The 19,470-nt window shown below is 45.2% G+C and overlaps 1 protein-coding gene, 1 long non-coding RNA gene and 1 pseudogene across 3 annotated transcripts in view; 1 reads left to right on the forward strand and 2 right to left on the reverse strand.

The window, feature by feature from the left end:
• RAMP1 (receptor activity modifying protein 1) overlaps window positions 1-19,470 on the reverse strand; it is a 61,883-nt gene that overhangs the window by 11,854 nt on the left and 30,559 nt on the right. Inside the window, exon 3 of one of the 2 annotated variants that reach the window (XM_088135540.1) lies at window positions 9,019-9,095. In XM_088135540.1, the coding sequence (XP_087991666.1) occupies window positions 9,019-9,095 (77 nt within the window). Of the gene's footprint in view, window positions 1-9,018; window positions 9,096-18,109; window positions 19,294-19,470 lie in introns of those variants that run through there. The other variant, XM_007440557.4, reaches the window with a different exon arrangement.
• LOC148216519 (uncharacterized) lies at window positions 3,112-7,236 on the forward strand. Its single transcript, XR_015795165.1, has 2 exons — window positions 3,112-3,375; window positions 6,826-7,236. It is a non-coding gene; the product is annotated as an uncharacterized LOC148216519 (long non-coding RNA).
• LOC148216520 (uncharacterized) lies at window positions 9,115-17,964 on the reverse strand (annotated as a pseudogene).

Here is a 19,470-nt window from a genome sequence, read left to right on the forward strand (position 1 = left end):
TTCCCCATAAGGTTCAATGTAATTACGGTTAATCCGTTCTGAACCATATGTTTTTTTTTTTAAACCGCAAAAATATGACACAAAGTACAGCATGAAGAGAAAGCTAACCTTGCTTGACGCGACTTCTGGCGTGGAGGACAGGAAGGCGGGTGGGGAAGCAGATATTGCTTGGAGCGAGAGTCCCCCTCCCTACAGGAAGCCACGACCACGTGTCACGGGAGGGAAAATGGCCGTGAATCCTGTTCGTAACCTGATCCGGCGTTCGCAAACGGAGGCAAAATTTTGCGAACGGAGCTGTTTGTGAACCAAATTGTTCGTGAACAGAAGTGTTCGTGAACCGAGGTACCACTGTACTTTGCTCTACATATTTTGCCCAAAAACACCTTTATGGCTTTCAGTGCAAGAAACATTTTATAGATGAGAAATGATAAGTAAATATAAACGGTTAACCTGCCAAGATGTACTAGAATTTTCTCAAGGGGATTGTAAAATGAAATCAAGAGGAAATTTGATAACAGAAGGATATTCTTGTCAATGGTTTTCTTATGTACAGTACAATTATCAGAAAGGTTTAAAGTGAATAAAAGATCTAATGGTTTTGAACAAGGTAAAACTGAGTTTGAAGTAGAATTATGTACTAATGAGGAACATGTGATTGCTAAAATGTATAAAACTTTTGCTGAAATATGAGACAGAAGAAGAAGAAGTGAAAGAATGTATGATAAAATGGGATAAAATTTTGGTTATAATGTAGAAATGGAGCAATGGGAGAATATGTGGTTGAAAGGATTGAAATTTACATTGTGTTCTAGCCTTAAAGAGAATTTTTATAAAATGATACAGATAATACCCAGTTATAAATCTCCATCCTGGGTGACCTGAGTGATGCCGTGACCACCCTTTTGCAGTGCCTGGAGGCTGTAGAGGTCTGGATGGGGTGCAACAGGCTTCAGCTCTGTAAGAGTTGCCCCCATTTAGTGCTGAAAGAAACTCTCACGAAACATAGGTTCAGGCAAAGAAGTTTACTCGAGTGTAATGTGAGTGGATACAAACAAAGCCAGGGTTGGCTTGGCACAGATTACATATCGTTTTATAGGCAATCCATTCCCGCACTTTACCAGCCCCGCCTTTCGCCCCCGCCTCTCCCCCCCTCAGTTTGATGGCAGGTTCAGTCAGGGTCCTTTGTTTCCTGGCCATCTTACTTGCAAGGCAGGTCCCGTGCGACTCACAATTGCGCTTGATGGGCAGCTGATCGCGGCTTGAACTGCGGAGCTCTTTGTTGCTGTTGTCGGTGGCATGCCTGCGGCGGCTGGGAAAGTCCCGCTTGTTACACGATAATTGGATCCTTCCCATGGCTAATCGCCAGCAGTTAACTTGCGGTGAATGTGTCAGGATCTACGCAAACCAGATTCTTCGATTGCTTTATATGTTTTAATTACTAATTATACTTTTGCTTTAATTGCTAAACATAGATTAATAGAGTAGTGCTGGGAATGTTATTCTAACCGTTTGCTTGACCTGCCATAAGGGGGGGAAGGAGGAGGCCAGGTGTTGTTATCTCTATCTTCAGCCAGACATCCAAGGCCAGGATGTGTGAGAACTGGTGGAAGGCGCGAAGAGCTGCAAGTGGGAATAGAAACCTAGAAGGGGGGGAAGTTGGGCTTAAAAAGACAAGGCTTTGCTATGTTGAGGCAGACTCAACAAACTATGATGCTGTGCGCTTCTCCTAAAATAAAGAAATCTGTAATGGAACTTGTTGGTCTCCAGAGGATTTACTGAACTTTGGGATTGAGTGTGCAGACTCTGACATTTTGTTGGAGACCAACAAGTTCCATTACAGATTTCTTTATTTTAGGAGAAGCGCACAGCATCATAGTTTGTTGAGTCTACCCCACTTTACGAGGGATTTACCGGGAAAACACCACCGTGGAGAAATCCCTCGAAAAGCCGACCGCGGCTGCGGGAATGGAGGAGGAATGCCCCGAGACCGGGGCTGTAGGTGGATCCGCGGGGGAGGAATCCCTGACCGGCACCTACCCGTCTCTCCCGGCGCCACGGAAACCTGACCGGCGCAAAACTAAGTTGTGGACCATGGAAGAGGTGACGGGGGAAATGTCATTTCTAGACATGGAGCCTGATAAGCGCTGGGCCCTGACGACAGGAAGAGCTGAATCCACCCGGAGGGGGACCCTAGAAGATTGCGTGCAGATCCTGCAATCGGAAAACGCCATGATGAGGAGGGAGCTGATGAGGATGAGCGAGCTCGTCCGTCGTTCAGGTCTGTACCAAAGCCCGGGCGCAGAGGGGGAGGCCGAAGAAGGAGGGCTAGAGGATTCGCTGATAGCCCCACCAACCACACCTGCCACCCCCCCAGCTCAGGCAACACCGGGTCCTCCGGCAGGCCCAGTCCCGCCACCTGTGGCCGTGCCGATGTTACCTCGGAGGGTGGCCCCAATCCAAGCCCAGCAAGAGGCCCTCTTAAAGCGCTGGGGTTTGACCGAAAAATTTAGCGGGGACCCGAAGGAAGTACCTAACTTCATGGCGCAGACCACCATATGCATGGAGCAAACGGGGCATCTTTTCGCCTCCGACCGGGAGCGCGTACTCTACATCTGCAGAGCGTTTACCGGCAAGGCGGGAGAATGGCTGATCCAGCTCCGAGCGGCACAAGCGCCGGAACTGAACCACCTGGGGGGGTTCCTAACCGCCCTTCGCAGGAGATTTGAGGACCCCGGGGTCGTCACCCGCGCCCGGGCGCAACTGAGCACAATGCGTCAGGGAACACGTAGCCTCGGCGAGTACGCCCTGGAGTTTCGCGGTGTTGCGGGGCTGCTACCTGATTGGCCGGAGCAGTTCAAAATTGACTGCTTCCAGCAAGGGATGCGTCGCGATCTCTGGAAGTTGGCGTTCGCCCGGGGAGACCCGAATTCCCTAGACGGATGGATCCAGCACGCGGGGAACGTCGAAGCCCAGTGGAAAAGAGTGGACCCGGACTTCGGCAGGAGGCCCAGCGCCTCGGCACCGACGTCCCGAAGACAACCATCGAGGGGAGGAGACGAGAGAAATCCTAGAGCGGCCGATCGCGTTTGCTTCCGTTGCAGCGACCCAGGGCATCTGGCGCCTTCCTGCCCTAAGCCGCCACCCGCACGGGGGGGGGAGGCGAAAAAAGCCGCTGGAGCAGTGCAAAAAACCGGCGCGAAAGGGAAAAAAGGAACCGCTGCGGCAGGCACAGAATCGCCGTTCCCAGACCTCGTCATTTACAAAAATGGATCCGTTGGAAAAGATCAAAAGGCAAACGTCGAGATCGACAAGCCTGCTCATGAACCCAAGGCGGAGCCGGAGGAGGAGGAAGACGACTCCGATGACGATGATTCGGTGAGTGTTACCACCCTTAAAGTGACTATTTCAGCGCTCAGAACAGAGTACAAAGCCACGCTAACCGCGCTAATGGATACCGGCTGCTCACGCTGTTTGATCAGTCCCATACTGGTGAACGCGTTGGAGCTAAGGGTGAAAAAAATAAAGACCCCGATAGTGTTCACCCAGCTGGATGGTTCCAAAGCAGGGGGAGGGGCAGTGCTGTATCGTACGGAGCCTTTTGAGCTGCAAGTGGGGACCCACAAAGAGACTATTAAATGCTTAGTGGCTCCTTTAGGGAATTACGCCCTGATTCTCGGAGCGAACTGTGTGAAAAAGTGGGATCCTCGTGTTTTTTGGAAGACGGGGCAGTTGCAATTTGCAGATGGAATTTATTTGGGACCTGAGCAGTCAGGAAGAACGGAAACTGCAGCAACAGCTTGCAGCATGAACAAATCCCTAGAGTTGGACCCAGAGTCCCTTAAAGACATTCCTGAACCCTACAGGGATTTACAGGCTGTGTTCAGCAAAAAAGAAGCAGACACACTGCCTCCCCACAGAGACACTGACTGTGCCATAGAGATCCAGCCAGGAGCTAAATTCCCAAAAAAGAAAACTTATTCAATGACCCAAAAAGAGCTTGCTGCTCTGAGGGAATTTATAGACACAAACCTGGCAAGGGGCTTTATACAACCAGCTAAATCGAACATGGCAGCTCCCGTGTTATTTAGGGAAAAGAAAGATGGAAGCTTGAGGCTCTGCACGGATTACAGGGGCCTCAATGCAATCTGCAAAGAAAATAAATATCCCCTCCCGTTAATGAAGGATCTGCTTGCTCAACTTTCAAAAGGAAAAATATTTACTAAATTGGACTTAAGGGAGGCATATTTCAGAGTAAGAATTCGCAAAGGGGAGGAACATTTCACGGCTTTTTCAACTCCTTTTGGCTGCTATGAATACAAGGTCCTCCCGTTCGGCCTTTCGGGAGCGCCCGGGGTATTTATGCAACTAATTAATGAAGTGCTACATGAGCATTTATATCAAGGAGTGCTGGTTTACTTAGATGACATCTTGATCTACTCTGACAACCTAAAAGACCATGTAAAATTGGTGAGGACTGTTCTGAAAAAATGGTTGAAAGCTCAATTATATGCCAAACTGTCAAAATGTGAGTTTCATAAAAAACAAGTAGACTACCTGGGGTATCGCATTTCTAAGGCAGGAATTGAAATGGACCCTGCTAAAGTAAAAGATGTTTTGGGTTGGGAACCACCTAAAACTAGAAGGCAATTGCAAAGTTTCTTAGGCTTTGCCAATTTTTATCGCCAATTCATTCCAAACTTTGCACAAGTGGCTTTGCCATTAACAGATCTACTAAAAACAAAAGGCAAAGTGATGGCTAAAGCTCAAAAACCCGGGGCCCCGATAACATGGACAGAAGAGTGCCAAAGAGCTTTTGAGGCTCTGAAAACTTTATTTACAGCAGAGCCAATTTTGAAACACCCAGACCCTGACAAGCCTTTTATAATACAGGCCGATGCCTCAGACGTAGCAATTTTGGCTGTGTTACTTCAAAAAGATGAAGAGGGTGCACTCAAACCCTGTGCTTATATTTCTCGCAAATTCACTGAGACAGAAAGGAGGTGGCTTGTTTGGGAAAAGGAGGCTTTTGCAGTACGCTGGGCCCTTATGACCTGGAGACATCTCCTAGAGGGAGGAGCCCAGCCATTTGAAGTATGGACAGACCACAAGAATTTGGAGTCTCTTACAGCTCCAAGAAAGCTGTCACCTAAGCAAGTACGCTGGGCCCAATTTTTCAGTCGCTTTAACTTCACTTTAAAATTCATACCAGGAGGGAAAAACTTTTTAGCTGATGCGTTGTCAAGATTGCCTCAGCATAACAGCCAGAGAGAACAGGTGGTAGCCCCGGTAATCCTTAAAGCACCACCTCAACTAGAACCTGGCTCAGTAGCTCTAACCAGGTCTCAGACAAAACTCCAGAAACAAAAACCTACCACCGACTTACTCCAAAACATAAATGCTGCTTTGGATTCAGATAAATGGTTCCAGAATAATAAAAATATTTTAACCCATGAGGACCAAGCTTGGTGGATGGGAGACAAGCTTTATGTGCCACTTTCATTTCGTAAACAAATTCTAGAAAGGGGACATGATGACAAGTCTTCAGGCCATTTTGGATTTATAAAAACCTTACACCTTCTCCGCAGGCAATTTTGGTGGCCGACAATGAGAAAAGACATTTCTGACTATGTTTCTACATGCCCTGTGTGTGCAATGTCAAAAAAGAGAGGGGGAAAACCTCTTGGCCTTCTTCAATCTGTATCATCTCCAAAAAAACCTTGGGAAGAAATTTCCATGGACTTTATTGTAGACCTACCTCTGAGTAATCACAACACAGTGATTTGGGTTGTGGTGGACCTATTTTCTAAACAAGCACATTTTATTCCATGTTCATCAATTCCGACTGCTAAAAAATTAGCTAAACTGTTCATTGCACACATTTACTGCCTCCATGGCGCCCCCAAGAGGGTGATTTCAGATCGCGGGCCACAGTTCACCTCTAAATTTTGGAAGGAATTTCTTACATTACTTGGATCTAATCAAGCTTTGAGTTCCAGTTTTCATCCGGAGACTGACGGATCTACGGAGAAAATTAACTCTTTATTGGAACAATATTTAAGATGTTTTACAAATCATCAGCAAGATGATTGGTCTGAGCTCCTTCCTTTTGCTGAAGTAGCTTATAACAACACAGTGCATCAAAGCACTGGTTTTACACCATACAAAATAGCATCTGGCCAGGACTTTCCACCTTTCCCAGAATTGCCTCTTAAAAACCTGCCTGAACTCTCAGCAGACCAATGGATAAACAACATTATAACTTTATGGCCACTAATTGTGAAATCTCTAGAAAAAGCAAAAAGCCAGCATAAAAAATTCGCCGACAGAAAACGTACTGCAAACCCACCTTGGAAGGTAGGCGACCTAGTCTGGCTTTCTACAAAGAACTTAAAATCTTCCCAACCATCCAAAAAACTTGCTCCAAAATATGTGGGACCTTTCCCAATTGAGAAAGTTATAAACCCTGTGGCATTTAAATTAACTTTGCCAAAACATTATAGAAATATTCATCCTGTTTTTCATGCAAATTTGTTGAAAGCATTCAAACCCTCTGAGACATGGCATCCTGATCCAACTCCACCAACACCTGTCATGATTGAAGGACAAAGTCACTTTGAAGTAAAAGACGTTTTGGACTCTAGAAGACATAAAGGCAAACTCCAGTACCTGATTCAGTGGAAGCATTTTCCCAAGACCCATCATGAATGGGTGGACAGTATTAATGTTAAAGCACCTAAGCTGCTTCTTCGTTTTCACTCAAAGTACCCTGACAAGCCTAAGTAGACATTTTAATGTTCATTCTTGTATTTCTATTTTCTTTTTCAGATTTTCTTCCGAGTGTAGGCACATTCGTTCTGTTGGAGGGCGGCATGTCAGGATCTACGCAAACCAGATTCTTCGATTGCTTTATATGTTTTAATTACTAATTATACTTTTGCTTTAATTGCTAAACATAGATTAATAGAGTAGTGCTGGGAATGTTATTCTAACCGTTTGCTTGACCTGCCATAAGGGGGGGAAGGAGGAGGCCAGGTGTTGTTATCTCTATCTTCAGCCAGACATCCAAGGCCAGGATGTGTGAGAACTGGTGGAAGGCGCGAAGAGCTGCAAGTGGGAATAGAAACCTAGAAGGGGGGGAAGTTGGGCTTAAAAAGACAAGGCTTTGCTATGTTGAGGCAGACTCAACAAACTATGATGCTGTGCGCTTCTCCTAAAATAAAGAAATCTGTAATGGAACTTGTTGGTCTCCAGAGGATTTACTGAACTTTGGGATTGAGTGTGCAGACTCTGACAGAATGCTTCCTCTTTCTCTTGCCTGCGCCTGAGGCAAGGAAGCTGACCAGGCGCGCTTGGGACTAGCTGGGCGGAATGGCAGCTAACTTGTCTGGCGTGCGCTGGGCCGGGCTGAACCTGACAAGCTGAACCCTGGTAAGATGGAGTGGCTGTGGATACGGGAAGCCTCAGGATCTAGGAGCTTGTCATCTTTGGTTCTTGACGGGGTTGCACTACCCCAGACAGACCCGGTGTGTAATCTGGGGGTCCTCCTGGACTCACGACTCCTGCTCGAGGAGCAGGTGGCAGTCGTGGCCAGGAGGGCCTTTGCCCACCTTCATGTGGTGCACCAGTTATGCCCCTTTCCAGATCAAGAGGCTCTCCAGTCAGTCACTCATGCCCTGGTCATCTCTTGGCTAGACTATTGCAATGTGCTCTACATGGGGGTACCCTTGAAGAGTATCCAGAAGCTACAGCTGGTTCAAAATGCGGCTGCACAAACAATCTTGGGTGCCCCTAGGATGACACATATAACACCTTTGCTGTGGGAGCTGCATTGGGTGCCAGTTTGCTTCCGGTCCAATTCAAGGTGTTGGTTATCACCTTTAAAGCCCTATATGGCATGGGTCCAAGTTACCTGAGGGACTGTCTCACCCTCATTACAACAACCCATCCCACCCGGTCAGGCAGAGGGAGCATGTTGCAGACCCCGTCAGCAAGAGAATGTCAGCCGGCAGAGTCCAGGAGGAGAGCCTTTTCTGCTGTTGCCCCTGCCCTTTGGAATATTCTCGCCCCAGAGGTGCAGTGGGCCCCTACCCTTCCAGTTTTCTGGAAAGGACTAAAGACCTGGCTCTGCCAGCTTGCATGGGGTGATAACAGTTTTTACCATTCCTGGGGGTGGCTGGTGCCCTGATGTCACTCCTAAGTTATTCACCAATTCTATCATTCTTGGAATTTTTAAATTATTTTTAATATTGTTTTTATGTTGTATTTAATTGATTTTATCCCCTTTGTAAACTGCCCATCATCACTTTTTAATGAGATCAGTGGTGACAAAATTGATATGTAAATAAATAAAATTTAAAAAATGATATTGGTACTATGTAGAAGTTTCAGTATCATCTGGTAGATGTCTTTAGCTTAGCTCTTAGTTAAAAGTTATTTAACTTTTTCTGGCAAGAACTCAACCAACATGCAGACATGTTGCATACATGGATAAAATTCTTGTGTATCTCTTTGAATGGTTGACAAAATCTCACAAAAATGTATAAGGCAGTGCAATAGAGATTGTTTTAATGAAAACAGAAAATAATCCTGATGTTAAGCAGAATGTTTAGCAGTATTTTCTTCCTGCTTATTAATCATCTTTTAAATAAGCTCTGTCAACAATGTTTAGAGCAGGAATAGAACTAACTCTTTCATGGCAAAATGTTGTTTGAAACAAAATACACAGTATAATAAGTAATTTTAAGAGGTTTGGGAACAGCCCTTTTTATTCAGTACTCCATGCTCTCTGAAAGCAGTGCCCATAGCAACGCTCACTGCACGAGTAAGACTGCAACAACACTAGCAGCTGCTCCTTTCTTAGGGAACTGGGGGAGCCAACTAAATCAGTAGTGCGTAGCTGTCTTGAGCTGCCCATCCTCTCCAAACAAGCTGCATGCATATCTCTGGCAAACAGTCTAGCTGAAATCCGAGATACTTCATCCAACACTATTTATAGATTGCAGATCTATAAACATTTACCTTTGTTAGAAGCATTCCTGTGCAAGTAAATTCCCAGGGGTGAGGGTTGAATGAATGGAAGTGAATGCTTTTTTTTTCTGCAAAGAAAAAAAAATCACAGTGTGAATTAGAAATAATATCCATTATGGTGCACAGACTTCATTCAAATTGTTTAAAAATGCATGCATGCATTCCAACATGAAGAAAGCCATCAAGGAGTCCAAGTGCATAGAACCTGCTATGCCACCAAGTGGTGGCTGGTACAGTAGAGGGCAGGGGAGTGAATAGTAATTGGTACCAGAGATAACAACCAGTGAAGCTAACAATAGTCCAAATAACTCAGGACGAGGGCAGGATATGTTCTCTGTTGACTCCAAGTGCAGGATACTGAGTAATAAGATTTGTATCACAAGAAGGCAGATCTGAATGAACGTTGGAGAAAAAAACTTCATAATAGTTAAGAGGAGTTTTACTCAAAGAGATGGTGTTCTAGCTTCCATTTGGATTCCTAAATGCCCCTTCCTACTTATAGCAGAATAGAAAAAAGGATTGAAACCATTTCTCTTCAAACTGAGTGAACGGGCTTTCAAGTGACAAGTTTCACGGATTATGAGCAAATGAAAAATGATGCATATTGGAGTAGTTGTGCAGTTGCCTCTCTCCCAGACCCCATGCCAGACATTTAGGCCTTACAAGCTGCAAACTCAGGCAAGCAATAGAATGGAGTGAGGCATGACTCCATGATAACATTCTTTTCCTGTTTGTTCAGTCTTTTTCACAAATTGCCAGCAGAAAACCTCAATATAAATAGGGGCTGCCGAGGCAAAGGACTGGACTGAAATCCAGGTACTGTAACATGGGCCTATACCAATGGTCTGCACTAGGAAAAAGCTCCTGCTTCATCATAAAGATTGCTAGTGCAGGGAGTCAGAGCTGGATTGGGACCATTGTGAGAGAAAAGAGATGAAGATCCCATTCCCACATTCTAGAAATAAGTGAGAGGAAGCCTTTATTCTTCAAAGAGTCCTGAACTGCACACTGGATATTTTACAAGTTACAATAAGATAGAATAGACCCTTTGACTATACCAGTAAAGTTTAGAAAGAAAATGCAACCTCTATAGCCCTCTGAGTCAATATGACACACACTGCTACACATTTACTTTTTAGTTGAAAAATCAACTTCAAAATGCTAACTGGAAACCTTCCCTCAAAAGCAGAGGGTTAATAGGAGCAGACTTAAACTTTACTCCTCATATTAGGGGGTCTAATCTAGATTGACACCCCCCCCCCCGCACGGACAATTTGTCAGAAGAAACCTTGCCTAATGGGGATATTATGTGGTAAATGTGACAGCTTTGTGTTTCAGGCAGGGTGCTAAAACAGAAAGAGTGAAAAAATGGGGAAATGGAGAGAGTATGAGAAAACACATTGTCATTGAAAGAATTGGAATTTGGCACAGTTTATTACACATGTCACATCTGCAAAAATTATGGATTTAGCACCACCAGTGCATAAGACTATGGATATTTATGGAACCTCATGATTTTTACAACCAGTTGAAAATCATAGTCACCTCTAAACCAATATTTTTATTGATGTAATGATTTGTTGGTTCAGTGATATAATTATTATTTTGCTGGCATTCCACATAAATATAATTTAGGCATTTTTGTATTTTGGAACCAAATTCTCCATCTTCTTGTGATTATTTGGAACCAGGGACATACCCTTGAAACCAGCAAAATTGCTGAAAGGAAACTTAGTAAAAAATATGAAATCGTCATGCAACATCATTCTTGCAACACCACCTCCTGACAGGAAGGTCTGCTCCATTTCTACAGTATATGGAATGATGGTAGAAGGTTCTGTCCAAGAGCTCCCTGCTTCATGTTGCCATGTTTCTGTTATCTCTTAGTATCTCCTCTCAAAAGGTCAGATACCAGCAAAACATTCTTCCTGATATTTTGAAATTAATAATGTGTTATCATAATGGGCAGAAGGAATAATGTTGAGGAACAGGAGGAAGAGCCGCAACCAAGACAATGGTCAGAGCAACCAAGACAATGGTTAGATAAAAGAAATCTAAGTGGGGCAGAAATGTAATTTGAGAAAGTGTTTCAGAGGTGACCCACCCTAGTTCTCATGAAGACAAAGGAAGGGAGAGGGGAAGCACATTCAGACTTGCAAGATTCTGTTACTATAACCTTATATTAACTTGTGTATCTTTGGTTTCCAAGTTTGATCTACCTTGGAGAGCTGATAGTTATGTTTGTTTATTTATTTATTTATTAAATTTATCCCTGCCCATCTCCCCCCAATGGGGGACTCTGAGAGGCTCACAACTCATTAAAAACAATAAATAAATATACAATTAAAAGTCTATACACACAATTACAAAAGATGAAGGAAAAAGTCCAGGAGGCCAATGGTTCAGGGCAGCAATGCCAGGCTTCTAAGGGACTAGCCAACCCCACACTTGATGACTTCCCTCCCCACCCCAGGCCAGATGGCAGAGCCAGGTCTTCAAATCCCTCCAGAGTTAGGGGGCTGATCAAACCTCCAGGGGCAAGATATTCCAAAGGGCAGGGGCTACAGCAGAGAAGGCCCGCCTTCTGGACCCCACTAGTTGCAGCTCTTTTGCCGAGGGGGTCCGGAGCATGCCCTCTCTGTGTGATCGGGCAGGACGGGTTGAAGTCATGGGGAAGAGGCAGTCCCTCAGGTAACTTGGTTCCATGCCATGTAGGGCTTTAAAGGTGATAACCAACACCTTGAATTGGACCCAGAAGCAAACCAGTACCCAATGCAGCTCGCAGAGCAACGGTGTTATGTGGGTCCTTCTTCAAGCCCCAAAAATAGCTTGTGCAGCTGCATTCTGGATCAGCTGAAGCTTCCAGATACTCTTCAAGGGTAGCCCCATGTAGAGCGCATTGCAGTAGTCTATCTGGGAGATAACAAGGGCATGAGTGACCATTCGAAGGGCATCCCAATCCAGGAAGGGCGTAACTGATGCACAACCCGAAGTTGTGCAAAGGCCCTCCTAGCCCCGGCTGCCACCTGCTCTTCAAGTCCAGATTACACATTGGGTCTGTCTGGGGCAGTGCTACCCCATCCAGCATCAAAGATGACCAAGTCCCGGATACAGCCATTCCATCTTACCAGGGTTCAGCTGAAGCTTGTTGTTCCCCATCCAGACCCTTACAGCCTCCAGGCACTGCGAGAGGGCAGTCACGGCATCACTTACCTCAACTGGGATGGAGATGTATAATTGAGTATCATCAGCATCTCATCCCATATGAGATACCTCATCCCATAATGGTGGATGATCTCATCCAGCGGTTTCATGTAGATGCTGAAAAGGAGTGGAGAGAGACCCGAACCCTGCGGCACCCCACAAAGGAGGGGCTGAGGATGGGACCTCTCCCTCCCTATCGCCACCGATTGGGATCAGCCCTGAAGAAAGGAGGTGAACCAGCACAAGACCATGCCACCCATCCCCAATTCCCTGAGTCGTCCCAATAGGATACTGTGGTCAACAGTATTGAAAGCTGCTGAGAGATCAAGGAGAGCAAGGATGGTCACACTTCCACCATCCCGCTCCCACCAGAGATCATGCAGCAATGCCTCTTTAAAGGCAGCTGGGAACACTCCCTCCTGTTTGCTGTTTCCGTTCCATAACTGGGCCACAAACCTGACTGAAAAGGGTCCAGATAATCCTTTTCCTCCAGAACCCTTTGGAGCTGTGATGCCACCACTTTCTCAACCACCTTTCCCAAAAAGGGGAGGTGGGAGACTAGACAAATATTGTCCTGTATGGAAGGATCCAGGGAGGGTTTCTTGAGGAGGAGGTGCAGCAATGCCTCTTTAAAGGCAGCTGGAAACACTCCCTCCTGCAAGGATGTATTAACTATCGCCTGGATCCAACTGCATGTCACCTCCCGAGCTGCTTTCACCAGCCAGGAGGGGCATGGGTCCAGATGACAAGTGGCGGCCTTCACAGTCTGGAGGATCCTTGTCCACTTCCTTAGGAACAACAGGATCAAACTGTTCCCAGATAATTGGGTAAGAACGCTCCCCTGGTATCTCCCCAGACCCTGCACCACGCTCAAAGTCAACCTTGGAACAAATCTGAGTGATTTTATCCTGCAGATGCTCTGAAAATTCCTCCACGCGGACCTGCAAATCAATCCCCAGATCCCCCTTACCAAGAAGGGATCTAGTGATCCCAAACAGGGCTACCAGGCGGCACTCTGTGGATGCGATAAGGGCAGAGAAGTATTGGCGCTTCGCCACTCTTATCACCACAATGTAGGCCTTGATAGTGGCTCTAACCTGTGTTCTGTCAGATTCGGTCTGTCTTCCTTCAGCAGCGCTCTAGATGTCTCTTGACCCTCTTCAGCACCCTCAACTCCTCTGTAAACCATGGGGAGTGTTGAGGCTGATGTGGCGTAGGCGTGATCCTGTCCAAGGCCCCGGGTGTCTCCCTATTCCAAGCAGCAGCCAAGGCCTCCATTGGACCATGCAGCAGATCCACGAGAATACCCCCCAGCTCCCTCTGAAACCCTGATGAGTCCATAAGGCAGCGGGGGTGGACCAAATGCATGGGTCCTGCCTCCCTACAGAGGGGGGTGGCATAGGAGAAACTCAGGGTCACCGGGACATGACCTGACCATGACAACGGGGAAAGCTGTAAATCTCCTCTCAGATCTCTTTGCCATTGCTCCGACAAGAAGACCAAATCCAGCATGTGGCCATTGTCTCAGGTTGGGTCCCACACAATTTGAGACAGGCCTATGGCTGCCATGGTACCCATGAACTCCCAAGTCACCTCTGAGGTCCATCCCAGAGATGACATGTTGAAGTCCCCCAGAACCATAAGCCTTGGGAACTCCACCACCAGCCCTGAGATGGCCTCCAGCAGCTCAGGTAGGGAGGTTGCCACACAGCAGGGAGGCTGGTACAGTAGCAGCACTCCCAACCGTTTGCGGGAGCCCAACCTAAGGAACAGTGTCTCACAGCTGGAGACTTGTGGAGCAATACCCCTGAAGGCCACAAGAGACTCTTGGATGACGATAGCCACCCCTCCTCCCCTGCCCTGGCATCTTGGCTGGTGCCACACCATGAACCCAGCTGGGCACATTTCCGAGAGGGGCACCCCCCCTTGGCCCCAGACAGGTCTCGGTAATATATGCCAGGTCTGCCCTCTCCTCGGTGATCAAGTCACATATGAGGGGGGCCTTGTTTTTAACCAACCTGGCATTAAGCAGCAGCAACTGGAGGCCAGGGCCCCTGTGAACCTGCTGACCAGGGCCTGGGAGCGAGCAAGGAGGCCCGGAACACATCAGCGGTAACACACACTGGGAGTGTCTTCCCTGAAGGTGGCCCACCCTCCAACTCCTGCCATATTGTCCCCTACCTGTCACCACCTTGATAGTGTAGCATAGTCCCTGGGGGTTCCAGGACCAAATACCTCCAATCCTGGGCCTTCGGGGTCCCTGATCCGGGGTAAAGTCCCTCTGTCCAATCAGACATCCACATTCAAAACCAGACACTCCCAGGTGAGGGAAGATCCCACCCGTGCTCATCTTCTCATGTTTCCTGTTTAGTCTACTTGGGAGGCTGAAACTCATATAACTTTTTATACAGAAAATATGCATTGTTTCTCTTCTCTACTCCTTAAGGGCATTAGCTTCTTCTGCTAACTTCCATTTTCCCCTTCTTCTTGGAATTGTTGGCAATTGTGCTTTCAGTATTTCCTTCTTTAGGATCATTTCCCCATAGTTATCAGTGTTCTGAGTTTGTAAAAGCTGCTTTCCTGATGTCCAAGGTACTAAACTTTTTGATTGATTATGTGCCATCAAGTCAGTGTTAACTCTTAGCAATCACATAGATAGGGCTTCTCCAGGATGCATCTGTCCCTTAACCTGGTCCTTTAGGTCTTCCAATACTGCAGCAATTGCCACTGTAACCGAGTCTATCCACTTTGCTGCTGGACATCCTCTTTCCCTCCACCTTTTCCAGCACTAGAACCTTCTCCAAAGAACTAGGTCTTCACATAATGTGTCCAAAGTACTATAATTTGAACCTGGTCATTTGTGCCTCGAATGAGAACTCTGAGTTGATTTGTTTGATGATCCATTTGTTTTTTTGGCTGTCCATGGTATTCTCAGAAGTTTTTTTCCAACATCATAGTCTAAAAACTTCTTCAAAGTTCAACTTTTGCTTAAGGGTCACAGGGAATACCATTTATTGGACTATTCTGATCTTTGCAGGTATAGACACATCATACCATCTGAATATGTTTTCCAAGGCCTTCATTTCTACTCTACCAAGTGCTAATCTATGGCATATGCTTGTTCCTTTGCTGTTTATGGCTGATCCTAAAAGGCAGAAGGTATCCATCACTTCAGTATCTTCATTGCCAATTGTAAGGCTGGTTGCATGTAGCAGTTGCCATTAGTTTGGATTTAATTTTAGTCCTATTTTTTCACTGCGCTCCTTGTCTTATATTACTAGGGCTTGCAGATTATTTGCAGTTTTGGCTATCAGGATAGTGTCATCAGCATAGTGCAGGTTATTGATGTTTCTTCCTCTAGTTTTAAAACCATTTAATTTTCTTCCAGTCCAGTTTCCTTTAATATATATCCAGCATGTAGGTTGAATAAATCAGGGGAGAGTATACAGCATTGTCTTGTGTAAGAGTCGCTGCATTCAGCGCTGAACAGAAACCTCGTGAGTCACAGGCTTGGACGAAAGCTAGTTTATTCAGGCGTAGTGCATAGCAGTTACAGACAAAGCCAGGATTGGCTTGGCACGGTTTCTTACAGCAGTTTTATAGGGTTCCGCCCTTGACCCGTAGTTACCCCTCGGTTCCGCCCCTTGTCCTTGCCCTGGGCTACCCATCTGTCCGTTGCGATCTTCCTTCCCCTCGCCTTGATGGCAGATTCAGCCAGTTTCTATTGTGTTATGATCTTCGTCCTTTGTCTGACTTGCCCTCGCATTCCTTGAGCCTTTCTCATGTTGAGTTGGTGTGGCTGTTTTAATCTGGTTTTGAATTACCCGCCGATTGCCTCTGGATTGCTGCGCTCCCGGTGTATTGCAAGCCGGAGTTGCCCGGGGCGCCTGGGGAGCCGGCTGTGCTCCAGTGTTGCCACTTCTGATTGGCTCCCTGCTGCGAGTTAACTGCCCACCCCCTGACGGCAGTTAACTTGCGGTTACATTGTTTCCTTGCCCTATTGCCTGAGGCGGTGAAACTGACCAATGGCTCTGCGCTGCAGTATGTGCTTCCTAGGCTGAAGCTGACAGTCTTGCTCCTTTGCCAACCTGAAGTCAGTCTGTTCTGCCATGTTCAGTCTGTACTGTGACCTGTGTATAGGTTTCACATGAGGACAATGAGATGTTCTGGGATTCCCATTTTTCTAAGTCTGTTAAATTCCATAGCTTGACATGATTGACACAATCAAAGACTTTTATATAATCAGTAAACTCAACTTTTTACTTTCCCCTAATTTCAAAAACATTTAACATTATAGGGCACTTTTCCCATCACTTTCCACTACTCCTTACCTTAAAAAGTCTTCCCTGACGGTTAGTGTTTAGTAAAAAAATAAATGCATAGTTACAGGATGGGGAATACCTGACTTGGAAATGTAGTTGATTGCAGTTGAATATGAACCAGCACTATGACTTAATTGGGAAAAAAAGTGAATGAGAGAAAGCTAGGATACTCTGCTCTACTTCTTCATTCCATCTGAATCAGAAGTGCTTGAGATAGGCATGAGAGCCAATAAACTGAAACTATTCTGCCAAGGTAGGTTCAGTCAACAGATAATCCTAGGGTCTGTCTGCTGACCTTGTTTGTGCAAAAAAATTGCTTGGTTTCAGTAATCTGTTCCCTGACAATGTCAGTTTGAGTTATAGCAATGCAGTTAACCTGTTGTTAGCCCGTGAAGATGGTTTGGAAGATTGAAATGGTACAGAATGCAATTGCTAGATCATTAAATTGAACAATATGAGACACTGATCCTCAAAAGCACTGTCTTGGTTGCCTGGGAATTTCCAGACTCAGTAATGAGATACTTGTGTACAAAGTCCTAGGATCCTATTTTTAGGAGAGCCCGCCAAGTCTCAGGCTATGAGATCAACAAGGGAAGCTTTGTGAGTCCACCAGAAGACATTGTCCCCAACACAATGTCTCAAAATTGGGTTTCCTTGATGGTGTGACATTTTAGATAACCAAAAGCTTGTTTGTCTCCCTGGGGTTTTGGGATGTCATCTGGCTCACTTGAAATGTATTTTCTTTTTATTTTATCTGTCTTATAGGCTGGATGTTGCATAGCAATGATCCATTTGTTACTGTGCTGTGTATTGTCCTAACATCCAATGGGAGAAAGGGACATATATACATAAAATACAACAATAAATCAGTACCAGATGGACTTAAAATCTGATCCATTCACTTCAAAATGGTAATTGCAACGCCAAAAGATTCAACTGAAAGCCAGGTTGGTGTAATGGTTAAGCACCAGGCTAGCAACCCGGAGCCTGTGAGTTCTAGTCCCACCTTGGGCACAAAGCCAGCAGGCCAGTCCCTCTCTCTCAGCTCTAGGAAGCAGGCATGGGCAAGCCACTTCCGAAAAGCCTTGCCAAGACGACTGCCCAGGCATTGACCTGAAGGCACAACAACATCACTCAACTGCATCATCTTTAAAATGATATAATTTTAAAAGGATGTGATGGGGAGAAGCAGGTAGTTCATATTTTGAACTAAGTCATAGTTTGCTTAGTAACTGTTGATTGAATAAACCACACCTGGCTGAGTTCACCCATGAACTCATGAGTTCATGCATGAAGCCAGTCAGTATTTGCCTCTTCCTTCCCCTGCTCATCAGCCTGACTTCTTTTTCTTAGCTTCTGCTAAAGTCGAGTGATTGTTCCATTGGCCCCACTGAATACACATTGCCCTGAGAGACTGAATTCCTGAAACCAAAGGGATTTCTGCTGATTATAACCATTATTCTCTCATTTATACACTGTATTTCCTACCAAAGTGCAAAGCCTAGGGAGGAGGATATTGATATGAAAAATAAACCATGTCCAAAACAATGTTAAGCTTACATGTTTTGACTGGATTTTATTGTTGAAACAAACAACTGTTATTTATAACTGCAAGTTATGGCATCTTTTCATTCTCCATCTCATAGTCTCTTACGTGCACACATGGAACAGCCAACAGCTGTGAGCCAATATGTAGATGTTCTTGTCCTCAGGGTAGGCATTCTACCAAACTCATGAACATTTGTTCATACAAAAGTAATCTATTAGGAAAAACATTAGTATGCCTAGGAAATGGTGATAATATTTGGATGAATTTATAAATCATAGGATTTTCTAAAAAATGTTGTTGCTATGTTAATTTTTCAGCCAGAGTACTATCCCATGCTCTTAAATGCCACTGTAACACAAAGAACAGTATATATTGCTTTTCCAGTGTTTTTAGCCAACAAAAGGAGTTGAAATGATTTCTTATATTGCATCATGGACAATGTTCTTACACTGTCCATGATGCAATATACACAGGTGCTGATGTGCATCACCAGCATTTTTTTTTTTTTTGAAATTACCTTATCTGAAAAAGTAGTCCATAGTCCCAAGGAAAGTGTGTAATGACCAAGGACAATAAAAACATATTGAAAGAACCAGGAAAGGGAAGCTTAAATTTGAAGAAGTGAAGATTGAAGCAGTTTTAGTGCAAGCATGTCTCTAGTATGATTGATGTCAGTTCAGACAATGAGAACAACTTCTCAGTGTGTTCTCTTGACTTTAGCAAAATATTTGTTAGCTAAAGAATATGCATATAGTTTTTTCTCTGGGTAGCAGAATGTTTTCTACTATTAGACACTGTCTCTAAAAATACTTTTGCCAGAATCCAGATCTCTACCGAAGAAACAGCAAAGTAGCCCTTCAATATAGCTTGGAGGTTGGAGACCTTGGGGTTCATCTTCATTGATGTTATCTTGGGCCTTCGAGTATTAAAAAAGTTTAAACAATGCCTTCACTGTGTTTGCTTCGCCACACTACCAACACCATCATGAGTAGGGTGATAAAAATAGGTACAACAATGAATGGACACAAAATGGCATTAGGAGGGTCTCCTAAAGCCCTTCCTGAAACAGGGCAGTTTTTGAAGTAATGCCTATGAATTGTTATGAAGAACTGATCCACCAGTTGGTTTGGCCAGTAACAATCCAGTTTCTCAGCTATCAGGATGGTGCAATTGGTAAGCTCCTTGTAACAGCTGCAAAAGAGACAAGGACGCTTGTTAAGAAATGTCACTCAGTCCTTAAGGGCAACTGCATATGTTACACAGAGGCAAAGCCTGAATGCCAGCAGTTATTGTTTCAGGGTCAAAATATCATCAATAGATCTCTAAATGTGTTAAACAGGTAACAATTCTCCCAAAGTGACTTATGAG

The sequence above is a fragment of the Python bivittatus genome, unplaced genomic scaffold (assembly GCF_059951505.1).
Source record: "Python bivittatus isolate LINGU-HERP-01145 unplaced genomic scaffold, Pbiv_v1 ctg000200_np1212, whole genome shotgun sequence".
NCBI lineage: Eukaryota > Metazoa > Chordata > Lepidosauria > Squamata > Pythonidae > Python > Python bivittatus.